Below are 23,501 nucleotides of genomic sequence, written 5' to 3'. Positions count from 1 at the left end.
AAAAAAAAAAAAAAGAAGATAATGGGGAACTATGAGGGAGAGAAAGCATTACCAAGGTTGAATTTCAAGATAAAAGTGCAACTCCAGGCATAAACATTAAAATATATTTTTAAGGTTAGATGATATTTGTTCCAGCAAGTTGGACTGGGGAGATGGTTTAGGCATGTAATCGTAGCCCCCTGGAAGGTTGAAATGGGAGGATCCCTTGCGCTTAGGGAGGTTGAGACCAGCCTGAGCAAGAGGGAGACCCCATCTCTACTAAAATTAGAAAAACTAGCTGGGTGTGGTGGCAGGTGCCTGAAGTCCCAGCTAATTGAACACAGGAGTTTGAGATTGCTGTGAGCTAAGCTGATACCATGGCACTCCAGCCTGGGAGAACAGAGTGAGACTGTCTTTCAAAAAAAAAGAAAAGATAGTTGTAGAAAGTTAACAATGTCTAGTTACGTGCAAATGGACCTGTTAGTTACAGTGAGTGGATTGCCTGTAAAGAGCATTATTCTAAAAGGAGAGCTTTTAAAGAAGGCTTTTTGTTTCAGTGTACACGTCTCTTTCACATGATAGATTGCCCCCTCCCAAGAAGAGTTTATTAGGAGTATGTCGCAGTGAGTAACTCCACATGGTAGCTTTTTCACTGAAGAGGTGAATTAGCTTATATCAGTTCTCAAAAGGACACATGTGAACACAAGGTGATTTTAAGATACAAGCAATATAGCCTGCTTCCTTGCAGCCATGTGGCTTCTCCAGTGTCCCCTCACTTCCCCTCATCCTCCAGACAGTGTCCTGGAAAGCTCCGAGATCTTGCCTCCTCTGCACCAGGCTAGGACCAGTGCTGGGGTATGGCAAGAAGCATATTCAGGGTTGCCATCATTTAATCCCAGCTGTGTCTCATTCATGCCTCTGGAAATTATTTTAATTTATTAATGTAATCATACATCATAGGTGGGCTGTGAGCACAGTGTAGAGTGCCCATGACTTTTAATGACCCATGGAAATATTTTAATTTCTTTTAAAATTGGAAGAAAAAATAAACTTTAAGTGGAAGAACATGTTTTAATATATAACATGAATGTATTCATCTTTAGATCATCACAGCTGTACAATATAAACTTTACTAATATATTTTTTAAAGGAAGAAGGAGCCTATGAATGCTGAGGTATGGCCTTCCCTGCTGTGATACAGTAGACTGTCTTTTTTTTTTTTTTTTTTTGAGACGGAGCCTCAAGCTATCCCCCTGGGTAGAGTGCCATGGCATCACGCTCACAGCAACCTCTAAGTCATGTAGGGACATTGAAAAGATTTAGCTGTCCAATTCATAATGGCTCCGTGAAAGCCTGTGTTGAGTTAAATAAGTTCATAGATCTCACTGAGGTCCAAAAAGCGATGGCAGACTGAAGTTCTTTTTCTCCATTCTTTCCTGGCTGGATTTATTTAGTGTTCTTTGTTTACTAGCTCTTCCATTTGTATTTCCTACAAATTGGTTATTCCTAACTCTGGCTGGATCCTGTCTTTTAACTCTGTGGTTATTCTAAACCACTACAGAATCTGAGGACACTATTACATGATTACATTGGATTCTGTTTCTGAAATGCCTATTCTGGGCCATCTTGCTTGTTTTCTTTCCCTTATTTTTCTTCAGTTCACTCCAGCATTTTTTTTTTTTTTAAAGTCACTGTTGATAGTGTCCTTGGCATGGTGACATTTTGATTTTCTGAGCCATCTTTTGTATTTGGGGAGGGGGTATACTTTCCACACTATTTTTTAGAGTGGGCCTTGCTGTGTTGCAATGGGTTAAAGTGTATCTCAGCCTCTTGGGCTCAAGTGATCCTTGCACCTCAGCTTATCAAATAGCTTGGGCTACAGGTGCCTATCACTGTGCCTTACTTTTCTATTTTTTGTAGGGATGGGTCTCACTCTGTTGACCAGGCTGATCTCAAAAATTCCTGTCCTCAAGTGATAACTCCTTCCTTGGCTTCCCAAAGCACTAGGATTGTAGGCATGAGCCCATAATCCTAGTGGGCCCAGCCTACTTTCCGTACTTTTAAATGCAAACATTTCAAGAGTCTCAGCCAAATGACTTCTCTCCTCTTATGTATGTTCTGAGCCTCACATTTCCAAATATTTTCATGACATTAGCTGTCACCTGTGTTTATATGACAACTATATTTCTCATCTTGACTTTCAAGTATCTCTTCTACATGGTTAATTCCTATTAAACATTTTCATGTCAGTGTTCCAGAATTGGTCAAAATTCCCCTTTGCTTATATGTTATTTTATTAAAGGAACATACTATATTTAGTAGTAGTTATCTCTGGGGAGAGGAGAGTGACAAAAATTTTTCTCTCCAAATTGCTGAAAGTAATTTGAGGCTTAAGTCAGGTCTTTAAAACAAAGACCAAAAAAGCCCAAAAGCAAAGGGCTAATTAATTACAGCTAGGGAATAAAAAGGGTGGCAGTGGTTTTCATTCCAAAAATGAATATTAGCATGCCTTATTGGCATGTATGTAGGGTATTACATGACATGTGGAACTTGAAGACACCCTGATTCTTATTTATTCAGACTTAATTGGGCTTTGTTGCTTGTATTTTGAGTTTCTCAGGTAGGTTAAAATTCATCAGTAAGTACTTTGTCTTTAGTGGAAGCAGTTGCTATCTTAATTTGCTATATTATTCAACTGTATGTTTATATCTTAGTGATTGGGCAGTGTACCGCATGTTTTATAGCCATTAAGTAATAAAAGGCATAATTAAACTTTAATGTATTCTAGAATAATATGCCTATTACTTTTTAAAGTGTTATTTTATTGTCTCAAACAAAAGTGGTAAAATCACCTTTTGGTATTTAGTTACTTGAATTCTCTTTTTTTTTTTTTTTTTGAGATGGAGCCTCAAGCTATCCCCCTGGGTAGAGTGCCATGGCATCACAGCTCACAACAACCTCCCAACTCCTGGGCTCAAGCGAGTCTCCTGTCTCAGCCTCCCGCCTCAGCCTCCCAAGTAGCTGAGACTACAGGTGCCTGCCACAATGCCCGGCTATTTTTTTTTTGGTTGCAGCCATCATTGTTGTTTGGCGGGCGGGCTGGGGATTCGAACCCGCCACCTTAGGTGTATGTGGCTGGTGCCTTAGCTGCTTGAGCCACAGGCGCTGAGCCTTGAATTCTCTTGAATTGAAATAAATGTGTCAGTAATGAAAATAGTAAATGGGAATCAGGAAAAAAGATTTATACATGGTCTACTAATTTTACAGATGTGGGAAGAATATCCTGATGTTTATGGGGTCAGGCGGTCAAACCGAAGCAGACAAGAACCATCACGATTTAACATTAAGGAAGAGGTAAGAAAAAAATATTTGCAGGGGGTACATTTACACTCTTTATCTTATCTCATCCTTTCTGACTCTGGTGTGTAAGACTGAACTACTGGCATGGTAGTTAAGTGAATCTAATGTGAGCTTCCTATAAATACATTTAGTAAGAAAAGAAGTTAATCAAATAAAAGAAACTTACCAAAAAGATCGTATTATAGTGAATATTTGAGTACAGTGTTAGAATGCTATGTGGAATTGGCCTCAGTTTTTTTTAATCTCCTTTAAGTTTTTCATAGTGAAAATTGATTTAGTAAGTTTACTTTTTTAAACCTAGCTTTAAAATTTTCGAGATTTTATTTAATGAGTCACTTATTTGGTAAACAAATAAAACAGTGGAAATAGTTCTGGATTTAGTCCCGAGAACGGAAAGTGGAGGGAGTGACCAAAGTTGTTTTACTTATTATCTTTAAATTTGGTTTGCTAGCTAATTTTTGGTATGAGATAGAGTGTGAGTTTCAAACATACTTTGTTTTAATTGTGAGGGATTTAATAGATTGGTGATTTTTAAGTTGATGCTGTACGTCCGGCTTGCTTGTCTGTAGAAATCAGACTTCTTTTACCTTTTCCAGTTTGTGTGACACTTTTGTGGATTCTATGTGCTATATTAGGTTTAGAGACTAGATTATGAAGAGGTAACTTTTTTTATTTTAGTGAAATGTCCTCTTTCTGTCTTCTTAGGAGGACTTTGCTATTCTTAGCTATGTAACTTTGATAGCCAAAGGGTAGTGAGGTTGATGTGGGTTTTTAGGAAATATACTTAAAAAATGTAATTCACCTTAACATCTGCATTACATTTGTGATGTTTTATTTTGAGCGACCTGTGAGCTGGTTTGCCTTTGCTTTCTGTTTATAGTGTCTAGCACTAGGTTCCTGAGCCATATTTGTTATAACCTGTCATTCAGTTGTATAAGTCTTTTCCTCTTCCATGTGTTACCACATTCTCTGTAGGCTCAAGACTAATAGTAACAACAGGAATAGTTTGCCGTGTTGCTTAATTTGAGGGAAGAAGAGTCTACTGGCAAACTTTCCATGGCCTGGTGTTGTTAGTAGAGCACTGATGATGGCTCATGATTGAACATGTTCTTTTTTGAGTCTAAAATGACTAGATCAGTAGTCGGTGCCTTTAAGGCATATCAACTAAATGTTGTAGTATATGATTTTCTAAGTTTTTAGATTTTCATTCTGTTTGTAGTATCCAGATAGTTACCATTTGTTAGATGTGGGTTTTAGAATTCATATCAATTAAAATTAAGTAAATTGAAAATTCTGTTTCATAGAGTAGGCACATTCCAAGTGCTCATTAGTCACATGGGGCTGATGGGTACTGTGTTGGACGTTATAGGTATAGAACATTGACGTTATTGCAGGAAGTTTGATTCGATATTGCTATTCTGAAAGTCAAGCAGAGGTAAATATTTCCTGGGTTTAGAGATCACTCATTCGTAACAGACATTAATTTTTAAAGCAAAAGAAGAATGAGCTCCACCAAACAAGTGCTTGGGTTTCTTTTTGTCTAAAAGCTCATATGGAATAATGCTGTAATTGAGTAGATTGTTAAACTAGGAGGTAGTGTTGTCCCAGAGAACTGTGAATTAAAGTCTGTAATCGTTTTTCCCCCTCTCACACACTGAAGGCAAGTAGCGGGTCTGAGAGTGGGAGCCCAAAAAGAAGAGGCCAGAGGCAACTGAAAAAACAGTAAGTCTTTTATGGGGGAAATTATTTAATTTAGAGTTTTGAACATGTCAGCATTTCAAGGACTGCCTTCCTTGTGTCTTTATAAAGTCTACTCCAGGTCTCAGGGTCTGCTTCTGTCTCTCTTACTAGCTTGGGGTACTGTCTACTTTGCATTTGAATCCCAAGATTCTTAGCTTAAAACACGCAAGGATTCCATATATGCTTAGGCCATTTCTTGGGACAAACCATGGCTGCTTCCATCTGGTTATCCTCATAGGCCCATTTATTTATTTATTTTAAAGGTGCGTGAACAACAGATATGTAGGTATTTGGCATTCCTAGTTAAGCAAGGAACATATTTAGATTTGCCATTTTACATTTTCATTTGTTCTTCGTGTTGTCATGGCAGAATTATTAGTTGGGTATAAAACTATGTATTGTTTCTGTATAATTTCAGTATTGCAGTACATGGGCAGAAAATTTTAATCTTGGGCTTAATGTGAAATTATAATATGGACCACATGTTCATTTTTTTTTTTATTTAAAAAAATTCTGTTTATATGGTAAGAAATTATTTGACATTTTTTGAGAAGTAATTTTTAAAATCTTTTAGAGGCAGTAGATCCCTTTCATAATCTGAATTCTACATCTCCTCTCAGAGAAATGTAAATACTCAAAATTTTATGTATCATTTCAGAGGTTCTTATATTAAATACTTGTCCATGGCTTCCAGTGACCTAAAGTATTACTAATCTTTAATAAGTGACCTGAGGCCAATATTTGATTTAAGTCCATTTCCGTCTCTCCTAAATAAAGTAATACTATTCTGCCTACCCAATAGTGTTATCAGAAGCTAGGCTGAGATTTTATATTGTACTGCTAGAGTGCATTCAATTTTAAAATATTTATTTAGATTTAGAAAAATAGTATCTGTAAGCAAGTCCACATTTTTTGGCATCTTAGAAGAATTGTTCTACCCAAGTCCCGTGGTCTGCTTGGGAGATTCTGCTCTCTGCTTACTTGTTGAATGGCCTTTTGGACATCTTTCCCAAAATGCCCCCGCCTTGACCACACTGTGTGAAATCCATGCATTTGCTCCCTCCTTCACCATCTGCCTCTGTTCTGCTGGTCTCTTGATTAGGAGTTAAATGGTGCTGTGCTTGAAATGCTTGACTTCCCATTTCAGTGGTCTTCCCAGTGTTTGTTGAAGCCTGCATCTTTTTATCCTGTGGGTGACACATCACACTTACTCTGATGAGTGGTTCATGTACTTTGTCAGTCTTAAGAGCTCCCCAAAGTTGGCACCCCTGAGGCCTTTCTTTCCTGATTAGAACTGCTTAGTCCTTGCAGGGTACTATGTGACTTCTCTAATATTGCTTCCGTGTTCTGGGGTGATTCTTTAGGGGTTTGCCTTGAATTGAGATAGTTCCCCTCATGCTTGCGTGTGGGCAATGGGCTGTCCTTCTGCTGTCCTCTGGGCACCTGGTAAGTACTATGGATTTATAGGGAACTCCTGAATCAGTTTTGATTCCTGAAAGATTACTTATAGGAGGTCCTGTAGCTGTTAAGACTAGTTGCAAAGCATAGCAGTATAGGCAGCTTCTGTGATCTGAGCATGTGTGACAGAACTTATTGTGAATTTCAGTGTTAAGACTCAAAAGGAGTGAAAATTTTGAATTATTAGCACAAAGAATTTTCCCTCTGAAGCCCTGCAGATTGTATTTATAGATTTTAGAGTTTTTAGAAAGGAACTGGAAATTTTTTTGTTGTCTGTTTCTCTTTTTTCTCCGTACTGACTTAAGTCTGAAAAAGGAACTGAACTGTACAGGACTTTGGGAGGCCAAGGCAGGAGGATCACTTAAGGCCAAGAGTTTGAAACAAGCTTAGGCAACATAGTGAGACCCAGTCCCTACTAAAAAACAAAACAAAAAATGATTAATCAGGTATAGTGGCACATGTCTGTCGTCCCAGCTACTGGGGAGGCTGAGGAGGAGGGTCGCTTGAACCCAGGAGTTTGAGGTTGCTGTGAGTGAGGCTGATTTCATAGCACTCTAGCCTGGGGAAAAACAGTGAGACTACTGTCTCAAAAATAAATAAATAAAAACCCAGCCAATTTCAAATACTTACATGCAAAATCCAGACCTCCAGCTTTTAGACCTCTAGTTGTTCAGATCCTCCCAGAATGTATAAACCTGGCTTTAATTTTTCTTGATTATATGATCCTCAGGGAGTTAGGATTGTGAGTAGCAGGGCTGGGAATTTGTTAATGCGACTAAGCAACTTGTTTCTCACTGATCTTCAGTTTCCTCTCTTGAGAGGAGGACTTTGGACCATTTGATTTACTAAGTGTTCTTTATTTTCTTACATTGGAAGATTCTGGTTGTCCATAAGTCAATAAATCTGTAACTTAACTGGAAAGCACTGGCCTCAACATTGATTTTCTTAACATTTGCTGCCATTCTGGTCTCCTCTGCTTGTAGAAGTGGTATCAGTGGTGGCCCTATTTTAGGTTCTCAGTTCCTGGAGGAGATACGTAAGTTAGGATGTGACCATGGCTCTTTCTTATTTGATCTGTTCTCCTTGGGTCTTAATTTTTCATGTTGCCCAGGCTTGTTTCCTGTGAAACCACTTCTCTACAGTTTGAGTGAGCCCCTTCTAAAGGGTAAACTATTCTGTACTTGGTCCAAGGGACACTGCAGACTCATGTGCCAGTCCTCTAGTTGCTGTAGACATCTTTCTTTCCACTTTCCTGGTGATCATTTTATTCTTTGAATTCTGTAGCAAACGATTATTGTACGAGGCTCTAGGGGGGCATAATTAGGTCCCCAGACTGTGGTTGGATATAAGGAGATCTTTGTTTTAAAGAGAAACTAAAGGAGGGCAGCGCCTGTGGCTCAAAGGGGTAGGGCACTGGCCCCATATGCTGGAGGTGGTGGGTTCAAACCCAGCCCAGCCAAAAACTGCAAAAGAAAGAAAAAAAAGAAAAAGAAAGACTAAAGGATATTAGGCAATGTTAATATACCTTGCTGTCTTAATTAGTCTGCTTCCAAAGACATCTTACCTGTCTGACTGGTAGACTAATATGGTTCATTAGTTAATTGATTTTTTTTTTTCTTAACAAAGGAACATCTCCATTTGTTTGCCTTTGTGCTGGTGCAAGGATGTATAAAAATGACCTGGCATAGAAGGAGTCATCCATTTTTTGGGGAAATGGTTATGAAAATAAACAGTACTAGTAGAAGTTGAGTAACATGTGAAAAGTACGGAGTGTTCATGGAAGGCATGAATTGTATTTTTTTCCTAAAATCCCTACCAGTTCAGGCATAGCGTGACTGCTGCAACTTTCAGGAAGGTTTTCAGGAATCTGCAGATCACCTACCTTCTTGTGGCTACTACCTCAGTGACTCTCACATGAGGAATACTCACTGGACATTGCAATTCTGCACCAGTTGTCTTTAGCATTACCTCATTCCCTGTAAAGGGATTCAGAGTTGGTTTGATTTATGAAGAAATTCCAGGCACTTGCCTGTAGTTTTTTTCTGAGTATTTCATGCCCAGTAGTATTTCCATGTTTCTTCTTCTACAAGTGAGAAATGAGCTAGGTCTCTGTGATAACCTTGTTTGGTCTTCAAGTAAAAACTGTTTGGGGTAGTAGGATACTTGTAAGTTATGGCTCTTTTAAGCCTTCTAAGATCTCAAGGAGCAAACACCTACCTTATCTAACAGTTTTTAAAAACTACATCTCTAGGCTTGGCACCTGTAGCACAGTGGTTACAGCGCCAGCCACATATACCGAGGTTGTCGGGTTTGAACCCGGCCAGGGCCAACTAAACAACAATGACAACTGCAACAAAAAATAGCCAGGCATTGTGGCAGTTGTCTATAGTCCCAGCTACTTGGGAGGCAGAGGTAAGAGAATTGCTTAAGCCCAAGAGTTTGAGGTTGCTGTAAACTGTGACACCACGGCACTCTACCAAGCTCAACATAGTGAGACTGTCTCAAAAAAAAAAAAACAAAAACAAAAAACCACTGCATCTTTAGCTAACTAGATTATTTAAGTGCATGGTAATTTATCATTGAAAAGATGGTTTTAGGGACTTTTTTCCAAATATATTCTATTGACTTAAGATAGTATAGTAGTTCTCAAAGAAATGTCTGTCAGGTTTCAGCGTCATCTGAATTTGTTAAAATTCAATTTTAGGTCTCACTTGAGACCTACTGAATCAGAAATCTGTCTTTGAATAGGACCCAGAAATGTTTTTTGAAAAAGCCCTTTTTAGGTGGTTCTGATATATGATAAAATTTGGGAACCACTGACTAGTATATGTTAAAGTTTTAATCTTGTCAATGATAGTAGGAAATCAAAATAGAAGGTGAGAAGTTGAGCATCATTTTATTTTCAGAACCAATTGTTCTTAAAAAATTTGTAGTTTCCACTTTATTTTTGTTACTAGAGATAAAATAGGAATAGATGTTATGTAGTCTTAAGAAGCGTCACATCCAAAATTTAGATGGAGCTAGAATAAATCTATTTTCATATCTAAAATATGCCTGTTCTGCCTTTTGGATAATCAAAATTGACTTTTTCTGATTATTTATTTAGCTTTGAAGAATTATTTTAGAAAAAAAATTATTTTATTTTGCTTTTGATCACAGAGAAAAATGGAAACGGGAGCCCTCAGAAGATGAACATGAACAAGGCACCAGTGCAGAGAGTGAGCCAGAGCAAAAGAAAGTGAAAGCCAGAAGACCTATCCCCAGAAGGTGCACTGTTTGCTTAGTCTCTGCTTCTGGGTTAGATAGAGAAGGACCATGTTGCTGGCGTGAGAGCCTGACTCAGATAACAGAGTGTTGACATTCTGGGTTGTTTTTAGGTTCTGTGGTTCACTGTGCCAGTCTACATCTTGTAGATCTTAATGTTTCTTGGTTCATAGTGATTAGTTATGGTGGGACAAATACGTTTTATGCTTTTAAAAAATTCCCTGTGAGGTTCGGACATTACCAGTTCTTTTGGGAGATCTAATTCTTAAGTCTACAACACTGTTTGCCTTTTTTAAAGCACATTAGAGTGTTAATTACCTCGTTCATATAATCTGTAGAACATTAAGCAGAGAATATGATTATGAGAAGGTGGTAAGCTGTGAATTAGCAAGTTTTTGTAATTTGTGATAAGACAGATGGCAACCTAAGGTACTGGTGACAGGAAGAGAAAGGCAGGAAGCCCACAGGCCTTTGGAAATTTGCCTCAAAAATGGGTGTAAGGTGTTAGCCCCTCAAAAAAGCATTCTCTTCTCATTAGTAGATATATGTCACAGTAAGCAGTTAATGATTATTTTAGTTTGAATTTTGTAAAAAATACAAATTTTGTGAAAAGTACTTCACTTTCTTATGTGTCTATATGATGGCCTCAGTTTTGTCTCTTGGCTGGTCAGCCCTGAAGTATTTACTCTATGGCCATTTATAGGAAAAGTTTGCCAACCTTTGACCTTAGAAATTGTATTTGCCCTACAAGGAAATTCATCAACTGAGTTGTCTTTTATCTGAATTTAAGCTCTAAAAACTGAAGTGTCACTCCAGTTCTGTCTTTTAGAATATTACGCATCACTTAATGAATCTTTCCCTGTCTAGGATGTGTTGTGGTAGGCGTAAGAAAATAAATGTGATCATGAGTTCCATTTCCTTTCTTCTCTTACTTCTCTATCTTTTTATCATTGATGGAATAATTGAGGATTTCCTTATTCTGAGAGCTTGTAGACACTGGCTTTCATGGGAATCAGCATGGGAATTTGCAAAGGGGCCATCCTCCCTACTCTGTTCCTGTAGGTCTGTGGCAGGGCACGGTCTCTTAAGTAGTCTTCCAGTTAATGTTTTATGCACATAGGAGAAAAATATGCATGTAGTTATGTCTTGTCTTTACTCCTTTTACACAGATAACATAGTGTTCTCTGCTTCTCTTTCTGCATATTTCTTTCCTTGGAATTTTTCCATATCAGTACAGAGAAAACTCTTTTCTTGTGACTACGTAATATTCTGTTCATTATTATGGCCACATAATATTATTTGGTTCCCAGTTGAACTAATGCTATAGTGAATACCTTATTATTCCTGGGTGGGTTCATATCTGTAGAATGAAATCTTACAAGTAAAATATGTTTTAACCGTGATAGATATTTCTGTATTGCCTACCAAAGAAATGACCATTGCAATGTGTTATGTATATTTTTTCATGTCAAGTGATCCTGAATGATTGAGGATTATCAGTATTAGAATTACCTTCATATTGAAAAATGCAGATTTCTTTATTTTTATTTCTTTTTTGCAGTTTTTAGCTGGGGCTGGGTTTGAACCCGCCACCTTCGGCCCTACTCCTTTGAGCCACAGGCACTGCCCAAGTTATTATTATTTTTTTTTTTTGTAGAGACAGAGTCTTACTTTATCACCCTTGGTAGAGTGCTGTGGCACAGCACTCAGCAACCTCCAACTCCTGGGCTTAGGCGATTCTCTTGTCTCAGCCTCCCGAGTAGCTGGGACTACAGACACCTGCCAAAAAGCCCAGCTATTTTTTTGGTTGTGATTTGGCTGGGGCCGGGTTTGAACCTACCACCCTTGTTAAATGGGGCCGGTGCCCTATCCACTGAGTCACAGGTGCTGCCCCCAAAGGGCAGATTTCTAATAAATTAGAATCTCAGGCATCAGGACCCAGGAATATGCATTTTCAACGTTCCTCAAGTGACTTTATATGTACTACTGCTTTAACAACTTTGCCATTTTCTTCTCTTCTCATTTTAGAACAGTACCCAAGCCTCGTGTTAAAAAGCAACCTAAGGTTCAGCGTGGAAAGAGAAAAAAGCAAGATTCTTCTGATGATGATGATGAAGACGATGAAGCTCCCAAAAGGCAGACTCGTCGAAGAGCAGCTAAAAATGTTAGGTAAGCTGTGTCTCAGAACTTTTTCATTGATGTGAGGGTTAGAACTTGGTTCTAGTTAAGTCCAGAATGAAGTATTTGATAGGTAAAAGTAACAATCTATGTCCTGAAGTTACTTGTAGAAATCTGGTCAGCCTTCTTGCAAAAGGAATGATAATGAGCCAAGGGGAATATGAAAAGAGTAGCAATAGTTCGTATTTCAAGCCTTCATTCCTTTTTTTTTTTTTGAGACAGAGCCTCAAGCTGTCCCCCTGGGTAGAGTGCCATGGCTTCACAGCTCATAGCAACCTCTAACTCCTGGGCTCAAGCGAGTCTCCTGCCCTAGTCTCCCAAGTAGCTGGGACCACAACGCCCGGCTATTTTTTGGTTGCAGCCGTCATTGTTGTTCGGCAGGCCCGGGCTGGATTCAAACCTGCCAGCTCAGGTGTATGTGGCTGGCGCCTTAGCCACTTGAGCCACAGGTGCCAAGCCAAGCCTTCATTCCTATAAAGAGAACTGCTTTAAGTTCATATCTTGTTAGTGGTGGCTTAGTGGCCTTCCATTCATTTCATCATAATACTCTTTTTCAGGAAAAAATGTTTGGGTTATATTCTCACTTCAGAATTGCTCTTTGAATCAAAGTTTTCTTTCTTTCTTCTTCTTTTTTTTTTTTTCTAAGAGACAAGGTCTGTCTCTGCCCAGGCTGGAGTGCAGTAGAGTGATAATATCTCACTGCAACCTCGAACACCTGGGCTCAAGCACTCATCCCACTTCAGCCTCCTGAGTAGCTGGGACTACAGGTGTGCTGCTCCATCGCATTGGGCTAATATTCTGTTTTAGTTGTAGAGACAAGGTCTCTCTGTTTCTCAGGCTGGTCTATAATTACTGGCCTGGAGCTATGCTCCTTCCTCAGCCTCCAGAGTGCTAGTCTTATAGGCATGAGCCACCACACCCAGCCCTCAAGCAAAATTTTCTAAGGTTCAGCTTATGTACTGATACTTAGATACAATAATTTTACCAAGCCAATTTTACTACCTTAGTAGTAGGATATTAGCATTAACAGAAAGTGAAATGAAATAGATACATGCGAATACTAATATTTTACTTTATAGGGATCCAAGAATGTTTAATTTTTCTTCAAGCATTTTCTTTTCAGAGGATTTTAAAGGTTTTATTTTAGAGATGATGAAACTGAGTCCTGAGATCAATAATTCCAAAGCTAGGACCAGGGACTTAAGTTTTTAGCATGTTAGTGTGTAATCAGCACTTTTTCTACTGGAGCAGTACTGCACCAAGATTATGTGTTATATTTCATGACTCCTAAGCCATTTGTTGTTAAAATATGGTAAAAAGTTACATTTTAGTATTTTATTACCAGGAAGTGCAGGTATTGAAGTTCCCAACAGTTTATGAGTACTTAAGTTTTGTATTCTTTTTATTGGAAGACAAAATATAGTGTTGAAGCATTTAATCTTAGATTTAATGTTTCATATTAATGGTTAATTGTTTAACCTTAGTTGCTTCTCTTTTATCTGATGAAATAGTGGCAGTGTTTTTGTTTCAGTGTGCTTTTTCCTTTGTGGTAGTTTCCTTGTTTACATAGTATCCATACTAAAAAATGAAAAAGATGGGAGTGTCCTGTAGTTTTCTGTATCATGGTTACACAAGATAAATATGTTGTATTTTTATTTTGAAATATGAGTTAGCCTTCCTGCAGTTATCTTTGAGCACACATCAGTACTTAAATAGGGGAAAAAACCCACTTTTTATTTTTTTGGCAAATCTGTAAAACAGCATGTTACAACCAAAAGCCTATGGTTTCTTATTCTAGTGATGTTAGGCATGAAAGGGTTTAATTCTGGAAAGATAAGTTTATTTTTAGATACTTATACAGCATCATTCCTCCTGCAGTTATAAAGAAGATGATGACTTTGAGACAGACTCAGATGATCTCATTGAAATGACTGGAGAAGGAATTGATGAACAGCAGGATAATAGTGAAACAATTGAAAAGGTCTTAGATTCAAGACTGGGAAAGAAAGGAGGTATGTGTGGAAACAAATTATATTTTATGTCTACTCAGGATTTTAATTCATTTGTGATGAATTTTAGTCCCTACCTGTGTTCATTGTGAACGTAGAAGTCTTTCTGATCCAATCTTAATGTTTCAGAGTTGACAACAAAGGAATGTGTCTAATATGCCTTTATAATTTTAAGTTAGTATAGATACATTAATGTTTTATTTATTTATTTATTTTTTGAGACAGAGTCTCATTTTGTCGCCCTCGGTAGAGTGCCATGGTATCATAGCTCATAGCAACCTCAAACTCTTGGGCTTAAGCGATCCTCTTGCCTCAGACTCCCAAGTAGCTGGGACTACAGGCGCCCGCCATAACTCCTGGCTGTTTTTTGAGATGGGGTCTCGCTCTTGCTCAGGCTGGTCTCAAACCCATGAGCTCAGGGCAATCCACTCGCTTCGGCTTCCCAACAGGCGTGAGTCACCCTTCCCGGCCTTAAATTAATGTTGTATAAAGCAGTGATGTAATAGAGATATTTGCTCCTAATCTACTTTTAATTGTTTCTTAGTTATGTGAAAACACTGTGAAAAAATTGGTTAAAGACATATTTGGATAATACAGTGAAGATATTTTTGTATCTAATTTAGATATCTAATGGCTCTAAAGTAACCTTTCCATAAGGGAAATATCAAAATAATACTTAATTCCTTTTCCTTTGTGTTTTTTTTTTTTTTTTTTTTTGTTTTCTCATTCTGGCTTCAGAATGAGAAGTTAAGTGAGTTAACAGGAACTCTGGATGGGAGGACATTTGTTGGGGGAGATATATTTTGAGTTTTTATTCTTATTCCTGGACAGAGAAAGTTGTTTTCTGAATTTATAAGGAATCAAAACAAAAGGCTGTTACTGCTTTTATTTTTATTGTGTTTGTGAAGGAACTGCTTTGATTTCACCTGCAAATTTTGTAATATGATAAAAATTGTAATTTGTAATATGATAAAAATTGAGTTTATAATTAAAAAATATATAGTATTTGAAATTACTGATTAGATGACTCTAGCCTGTGGTGTTTGTGAGTTTCTACTTAAGTGAAAGTATTTTGGTGCTTTATCCAAAAAGAGAGTCTTCAGAGAATTGCTTACTTGGTAAGTTTTTCAATGTCTAGTTTCATACACTGTGTTTAAATTTTAATTTAATCCTTTTACAGCCACTGGAGCATCTACTACCGTGTATGCAGTTGAAGCTAATGGAGACCCTAGTGTGGACTTTGATACTGAAAAAGATGAAGGTGAAATCCAATACCTCATCAAATGGAAGGGTTGGTCTTATATTCACAGCACATGGGAAAGTGAAGAATCCTTACAGCAACAGAAAGTGAAGGGCCTAAAAAAACTAGAGAATTTTAAGAAGAAGGAGGATGAAATCAAACAATGGTACATTTTCCATCATAGAGGGAAGGGATGGTTTTTAAATAATGCATGGAGAACACAGCCATCTAGGATCTCAGAGTTTGTGCCTTGATCACTTGAGCATGAAGTCATCTATAATTCTTTTTTGTAAAATTGTGATGTGATGACTGTATATTTTTGTGTGTGCTGCCAAGTCTTTGTTATTTAATATTAACTAGCTCACTGACCATTGTTTATACAGTCTGTCTTTAATCTTCACAATAAATGCATGAGATTTGTACTATTGTTATTCCTGTTTTAGAGATGGGAAGAATAGACCCATATCTGCAGTTCTGGTGGCTTGGCTCCAGAGTTCATTTTCTTTTTTTTTTTTTGAGACAGAGCCTCAAGCTGTCCCCCTGGGTAGTGTGCCGTGGCATTACAGCTCACAGCAACCTCCAACTCCTGGGGTCCAGCGAGTCTCCTGCCTCAGCCTCCCAAGTAGCTGGGACTACAGGCGCCCTCTACAACACCCGGCTATTTTTTGGTTGCAGCCATCATTGTTGTTTGGCGGGTCCAGGCTGGGGATTCGAACCCGCCACCTTAGGTGTACGTGGCTAGCGCCTTAGCCGGTTGAGCTATAGGTGCCGAGCCCAGAGTTCATTTTCTAAAGGATCTTGTTGTTTTCCTGTGGTTAGGCTGGAATGGCTTAGATTTGAAGAGTTAATATTCTGGATCTCTCTCTATTATGATACACTTAAGATCTTGGTTTTAAACAATTATTAGAAGTGATGGGAAGGGAATGATTACATAATTTACAAAACTATTATAGTCCTTTGTGTTTTTAGTTTAGCTTACATATGTGCATGTGTTAGGTTGCATATGAGGAATATATGGTCCCATAGCACACACAAACTTGAGTAATGAGATACCAAGTTCATCCTGAAGACACACCTGTTAGTGCAGTATTAGCAGATAATTTTTGTTTGAGGAGTATGGACAAATGGTTCTATTCTGTTTTTACTACTGTGCAAAATGTGCTACTTTAGTAAATTACGTATTTTCCTTTGACTGAAAACCAAGATATGTATCCCTAAGATAGTGAGGCAATCTGAAATTTGCAATCCTCTAAAATAGAGCAATAACTAGTATCAAGTTTCTGATGTCCTTTTAAAGATTTTTGCTACTAAAAATAACTAGTTTTTCAACAAGGTCAAGTTTAATCAATCCCTAAACTCATACATTTATGAAAAAAGTTTTTTTTTCCTTTTTTAAATATGTAAAACAGTTTTGTTGTCTTGATCTATAACTTTATTACATGAAATCACATGAACTTAGGAAGTATAGTCACTTTTAGGTTTCGTAGAGAGAACACAGTAGCGGGGTGCATAACTGGTAATAACCTCCTATGAGCCTAAGGTTTTTGTTGTTTTTCAAAAGTATGTTTTTTGTAAAATCTCTGGCCTAGTTACTAGTAAAGGTTACGAAAGGGACAGGTAGAAGTAAAAAATAGGTTTTTTTTTTTCCCCTCCTTTCCCTTTGCCTTAGTGTATCATGTATGGATCACCAAACTCTAATTAGTGTGTGCTTTTTCTGTCTTCCATTCAGGTTAGGGAAAGTTTCTCCTGAGGATGTGGAATATTTTAACTGCCAACAGGAGCTGGCCTCGGAGTTGATTAAACAGTATCAGATAGTAGAAAGAGTAATAGGTAAGTACGTGGAAACTTGTTGTAGCCATGTTTGAGCTCAAGGAATAAAGGCCTTTGTTTTGGGGAGTAAGTAAATTAACATTTTGCAGGTTAACATTTTTGAGACAACAGAGATATCTAGATTTATTTCAAAGAAAAAGCTAGCAGGATATGCTGGTAAATTTGGATGTGGAGGATGAGAGAAAGTGCTGTCAAGGATGATGTCCAGGTTTTTGGCTTGAGGTTTTAGGTGATAGAGGTACTATTTACTGAAATGGAAAGATGGAAGGAGGAATTGATTTTTGTAGTCAAATCCAAGAGCTTTGTTTTTTTTTTTTTTTTTTTCCCCGAGACAAGGTCTCACTGTGTCGCCCTGGGTAGAGTGCTGTGGCGTCACGGCTCACAGCAACCTCAAACTCTTGGGCCTAAGCTATTCTCTTGCCTCAGCCTTCCAAGTAGCTGGGACTACAGGTGCCCGCCACAACTCTCGGCTACTTTTTTGTTGTAGTTGTTGTTTGGCAGGCCTGGCCTGGGTTTGAACCTTGTCAGCTCCGGGGTATGTGGCTGGCGCCCTTGCTGAGCCTCCAAGAAGAGCTTTGTTTGATGTTTTTAAGTTTGGTATTTTTCTTAGTCATCCAAGTGGACTGTATTGTGAAGTCTGGTGCATATGTGAGCCTGGAGCTTAGAACTCTTAGTCTAGGCTGGATGTGGAATTTTCCTCAAGATCATCAGAAATAGAAATACATGGTGTGCAGAGGAAGTCTGAGAGCATTTCAGCTTTCAGATGTCAGAAAGAAGCTAGCAGAGGAGACTGAGAAATAACAGCCAGTGAGGTAGGAGGAGAGCTGAGAGAGCATGGGGTATAGGAAGCCAAATGATTCACATGGCTGAGAAGGACGGAATGCTCAGTCTTCTGTGAGGACTGAGACTTGATCCTTGCGAATTTGGCCGCAGGAATGGCCCTGGTGAAAAGACCTTTGGAGTGATAAGTGTAAGCCAGAGTGAAGTGAATTCAAGACAGAGTTCCATAAAGGGGAACAGAGAAAAGGGGTGCTAGCCTGAGAAGGATTATTTTTTTCAAGATGTGAAATGGTAGACTATATTTGTATTCTTACTCATAGAACCTAACTAAAATCTCTTTTTTTCATCATTATAGTTACAACTTTTCTTTCCTATTTTGCATTTGTTTAGCTGTGAAGACAAGTAAATCTACATTGGGTCAAACAGATTTTCCAGGTAAGCAAGAGATCTTATGTATGTTAAGCATTTAAGAGCAGCTTGTGTTTTGAAGATGATTAGTTTTTTCTACCTGGTGTTTTATTGGTTATGTGTAAAATAGAGCATCACTTCCCACCTTTAATTAATAGTTGCTGGGCAGTGCCTGTGGCTTAGTGAGTATGGCGCCGGTCCTGTATACTGAGGGTGGCTCCGGCCAAACTGCAGCAACAACAATGACAAAAAAAATATCCGGGCATTGTGACGGGTCCCTGTAGTCCCAGCTACTCAGGACGCTGAGGCAGGAGAATCACCTAAGCCCAAGAGCTGGAGGTTGCTGTGAGCTATGACCCACAGCACTCTACCAAGGGTGACAAAGTGAGTCTCTGTCTCCAAAAAAAAAAAAAAAAGAATTGCCTACCGTACCAGGTTAAAAAAAAAAAAATTAATAGTTGCTGATCTATAAATTTCTGTATATGAAATAGCTCACAGTCGGAAGCCAGCACCTTCAAATGAACCTGAATATCTTTGCAAATGGATGGGATTGCCCTATTCAGAGTGTAGCTGGGAAGATGAAGCCCTGATTGGGAAGAAATTCCAGAACTGCATCGATAGCTTCCACAGTAGGAACAACTCAAAAACCATCCCTACGAGAGAATGCAAGGTGTGGTGATTGTTGTCTTTTGATTTTTCAAGGGAAAGGCGTATTGATACAAATGGTTTGTCACAGAAATACCGAGAAAAGAAAATGTTGCAAAAGTAAATGATGATTCCTATTTTGAAGTGAAAGCAGGTAGCTTAAATGTGATATTAAAGAAAATAAAGCAAAAGGAGAGGATGAACTATGTAATAGCTTTGCTGACTTATTTAATCAGCAGACATTTATAATTTACAGAATTGGAAATAGACATATGGTAGAGAATACTTGAAAGGATTTAGGCACTTTAAAAGAGAAATAACAGGAAAGGGGGAGTGTCTTTGAATTCTAAGTTAGAAACTAAATATATAGCTTATTTGCTAGATTGGCTATGCAAATGATTTTCCTTAGAATTTATTCCTTGTGGAAAGTGGTGTGTGTGAATCCTCAAAGTAATCAAAGTATATATATATCAGACATGGGCTCTGTCACTGAGAGGTTGATGTTCAAGTTAATGGCACCAGAATTCTACCTGTGAAAACTAGCGTGTAACTGCAGGTCACCCAAGTGTGATAGAGAAGTATAGGTGTGGACGCATTTGCACACCAGGGGTCTAGTGAGGGGTTTTAAGAGCAAGTTCTGGTGTTTGCCCTGCCCTTGGCTCTTCAAGATGGGTTGGTGCTGCTAGATAGACAAGAGGGGCTCAGGGTATTTCACTCCTGTGAATGGTATAAAGAGAAAGATTCTAAAGGAGAATTTTCACACTTCAGCGGTGGAAAGGAGGATGATGATGGTGAGTGCCTTGAGGTCAAAATTTGTCTTGACTACCTTGAAGATTATTTTGACTTTATTGAGTAGCAGCAGGTAAAGCAGTACTTTATTGAGGATGTTTCATCTAATGGCAGTGTGTAGCAAAGTCTGGAGTAAGTAATTATTAAAGCCAGAAGGTTTAGCCAGTAGAATGTCATAGAAGTCCCTGAATGAAGAATTAGTGTGAAGACCAGCTAAGTAGTAGTGGCCTGGACGTATTGGGTAGGAGAATAGTTATGGGGTAGGTTTGGCTGGAGTAGATGGATGACTGGTGTTCAGAGTATGAGAGTGAGGAGTCAGACTCTATTCAGTGTTAGGTGCCCGCACACAAGTGCTTGAAACCATCGGTAAGTGTATTAAATACTTTTTTTTTTTTTTAGAAAAAATAGTTGTTTTTCTTTTTTTTCACTTTGTTGCCCTCAGTAGAGTTCAATGGCATCATAGCTCACAGCAACCTCAAACTCTTGGGCTCAAGTGATTCTTTTGCCTTAGCCTCCTGAGTAGCTGGGACTATAGGCGCCCACCACAATGCCTGGCTATTTTTAGAGAACAGTCTTGCTCTTGCTAAGGCTGGTCCTGAACCTGTGAGTCAGGCAGTCCACTCATCTTGGCCTCCCAGAGGAGGAGGATTACAGGTGTGAGCCACCACTCCCAGCCCACTAATACTCTTATTAGAATGGTACCTCTCATAATAGACTCCATAGAGCACTCACCAATCTTCAGAGAAATGCTCCCTGAAAAAGGACTTCTGTGGATGAATAACTTTAGGATGCATTTCGGAATAAATTTCTGCTGTAAATTTATGCTGTAGACAGGCATATTAGACTTTGAAACATCATGAGTAAAGAAATTTGTGTAACTTTTTGGTACATTATTTCCCAAACCAATTAAGCCACAGAATTCGCCTTACCAAATAATAAGATAGTTGGTCTTACTAAAATGCTATTCTTCAAACCTTTGGAGGTGAAGATAGCAACTTTCACTTAAGAAAAGCAAACTCACACAGTTGGGGGTTTAAGGTAGTGGGGGGATTATTTCAGAATTTAGATAAATCCTGTTATGGTAAAGTTTGGCTGTGTTCAGCATTTGACAGATTTTTGCAGAGGCATTGTTTTGTAGTATTTAGAACAGAGGGTCCTCAAACTTTTTAAACAGGGGGCCAGTTCACTATCTAGTCTCTCAGACTGTTGGAGGGCTGGACTGTGGGCCCCAGGACAAGTTGGCTGCTAAGCAGGATGGGCAGCGGTGGCAAAAACACCTGGTGGGCCGGATAATTGTCCCAGGCAGGCTGCCTGTGGCCCGCGGGCCGTAGTTTTGAGGACTCCTGGTTTAGAATGAGATAACAGATAACTGTGAGAACAGGAGGCTTTCACTGTCATGCCATAGACAAGATATAAAGCACTATTTAATGATGTTCACAAACTAATTTCAGGAAAGATGCAAATTTAAAAATATTTTATTTCAGGATGAACTCTGGCTTTGAGAAGATACACTATGAGGAAGCTGGTGTTTGGAGGGAATGATTTATATGTGCAATTTAAATTTTTATTCTTTGGTACAGAGTACATAAATTGTGGCTAGCTTTTTAATATAGGAGAAGGAAGAGAATTTTCTTGAAACTGGGCTTTGTCAATTTTGTTTATCAGGCCCTGAAGCAGAGACCACGATTTGTTGCTTTAAAGAAACAGCCAACGTATTTAGGAGGGGAGAACCTGGAGCTCCGAGATTATCAGCTAGAAGGTCTCAACTGGCTTGCTCATTCCTGGTGCAAGTAGGTAGAAAAATATGTTTGAAATTTTCTTTTTTGTTAAATGTAAAGAATTACTTCCTCATTCCATTTTATAGAAATAAAATCTTACCCCTCTTAGGTGTTTTTATGTTTGTATAATACCATTTTATTCTGAAATAACGTGTACTTTGTTAATTTCGATATTTGGGGGATCATTTGTCATAGTCAGAAACCTATATTACAATGTTACACAAGATATATAAATAGCAAGTTAATTTGCCCAAATCTTCAATGTGGAAGGAGTTCAGAAGAAAGAAGAAAAAACTTTTTTGCACATTTGTTTTCTTTGGCAGCCAGGGAAACCTTTAACTTAATTTTCTGTGTTAGTGCTGTAGAGTGTGTGGTTTCCCTACCCCTCTTCTCCACCTGTATGGGCTATCCTGGGTAGAGGAAGGTCTCTGATGGTTAAACTTGTGAAAGTATCCTCACTCTTTATAAGAGACCACCTTAATCTTGGAAAAAAAGAGAGATGAGACAGTGATGGCACCTGAGGTATAGAGGTACTTTTGAATAGTACTAAAACACTTCTTTCTCCAAATTCAGTCACAAATTAAAGTAGGAATCTATCAAGACCTTGATAATTTTTTTTTATTAAATTATAGCTGTGTACATTAATGCAATCATAGGGTAACAATGTGCTGGTTTTATATACAATTTGAAATACTTTCATAAAACTGGTTAACATAGCCTTCACCACATTTTCTTAGTTATGTTAAGACATTTATATTCTACACTTAGTAGATTTAACATGTACCCTTGTAAAATGCAGTATAGGTGTGGTCCCACCAGTTACACTCCCTCCACCCATCCTCCCCTCTTCCCTCCCCTCCCCGTCCTCTTTGCCCTTCATCTTGGGCTGTAGTTGGGTTATGGCATTCATATGGAAGTGTGGGTGTTTATAAATTGGTAAGACCTTGAGAATTTAACGGTGTACTCAGGCAGACATGATTTCCTTGTCCTTACAGAGCATACAGTATAGAAGTACCTTTAATGACCACCTATATATTCTTTTCCTTACATACAAACTCTTAGTTTCTTCAGTGTTTATAGTAAAATAAAAATATTTTAGAATTAAAGTACTGTCTAAAAATAATAATTTGGTTTTTTTCTCAATGCCAAAAGGAAGGTTTCGAGTTATAGAGATACATTTACAATGACTGTTTCCCAAGTAAAAACCATCTACTACTCTTTGTACTGTAAAATGTAATGTAATAGTTAATACTCAATTACGAAAGTATCTTCAGAAGCTTCATTTTGTACGATTGAGAACTATTCCAAATTGTTTGTAAATGATCTTCCTTTTAGAGGATAGTGGGACCTAATCTTCCTAAAGGATAGTTACAAAGCTAGATTAATTTAAAGAAATTGTATAATCTGGCTCGGTGCCTGTGGCTCAAGTGGCTAAGGCACCAGCCACATACACCTGAGCTGGCAGGTTTGAATCCAACCCGGCCGTGCCAAACAACAATGACAGCTGCAACCAAAAAATAGCTGGGCGTTGTGGTGGGCACCTATGGTCCCAGCTACTTGGGAGGCTGAGGCAGGAGACTCCCTTGAGCCCAGGAGTTGGAGGTTGCTGTGAGCTGTGATGCCATGGTACTCTACCCAGGGCGATAACTTGAGGCTCTGTCTCAAAAAAAAAAAGAAATTGTATAATCTAACCCTCTCATGTTATAGTTGAGAGCTGTTAGGAGCAAAAGTGCTGTGTACCTTGTCCAAGGGTGTATGCAGTATTTCTTGTACAGTCATTGGCCAGCATTTTTTTTTTTTTTTAACTTTAAACTCAGAACATAAAAGTTAACTTAAAAGAGCCCAAACAGGTATTAAACTCTGGTCATAGACATATTCCATTAAGTGATGTGCTCTTTTGGTTGGGTTTCAGAAAGGCAGGAGTATCAATTCATTTTTCTTTTTTTTTTTGAAACAGAGCCTCAAGCTGTCCTCCTGGGTAGAGTGCTGTGGCATCACAGCTCACAGCAACCTTTAACTCCTGGGCTCAAGTGAGTCTCCTGC

The 23,501-nt window shown here is 38.4% G+C and overlaps 1 protein-coding gene across 1 annotated transcript in view; it reads left to right on the top strand.

The window, feature by feature from the left end:
• CHD2 (chromodomain helicase DNA binding protein 2) overlaps nt 1-23,501 on the top strand; it is a 125,227-nt gene that overhangs the window by 25,536 nt on the left and 76,190 nt on the right. The window contains exons 4-13 of the mRNA XM_023512635.1: nt 3,247-3,333; nt 5,000-5,061; nt 9,697-9,804; nt 11,830-11,970; nt 13,858-13,991; nt 15,169-15,394; nt 16,958-17,058; nt 18,229-18,273; nt 18,738-18,916; nt 21,346-21,470. Coding sequence (XP_023368403.1) covers nt 3,247-3,333; nt 5,000-5,061; nt 9,697-9,804; nt 11,830-11,970; nt 13,858-13,991; nt 15,169-15,394; nt 16,958-17,058; nt 18,229-18,273; nt 18,738-18,916; nt 21,346-21,470 — 1,208 coding nt within the window. The remainder of the gene's footprint in view (nt 1-3,246; nt 3,334-4,999; nt 5,062-9,696; nt 9,805-11,829; nt 11,971-13,857; nt 13,992-15,168; nt 15,395-16,957; nt 17,059-18,228; nt 18,274-18,737; nt 18,917-21,345; nt 21,471-23,501) is intronic.

The sequence above is a fragment of the Otolemur garnettii genome, unplaced genomic scaffold, assembly GCF_000181295.1.
Source record: "Otolemur garnettii isolate 467f Iridium unplaced genomic scaffold, OtoGar3 scaffold00029, whole genome shotgun sequence".
Taxonomy (NCBI): domain Eukaryota; kingdom Metazoa; phylum Chordata; class Mammalia; order Primates; family Galagidae; genus Otolemur; species Otolemur garnettii.
Note: the sequence above shows the minus strand (reverse complement) of the source record. Positions and strands in the feature narration are given on the sequence as shown.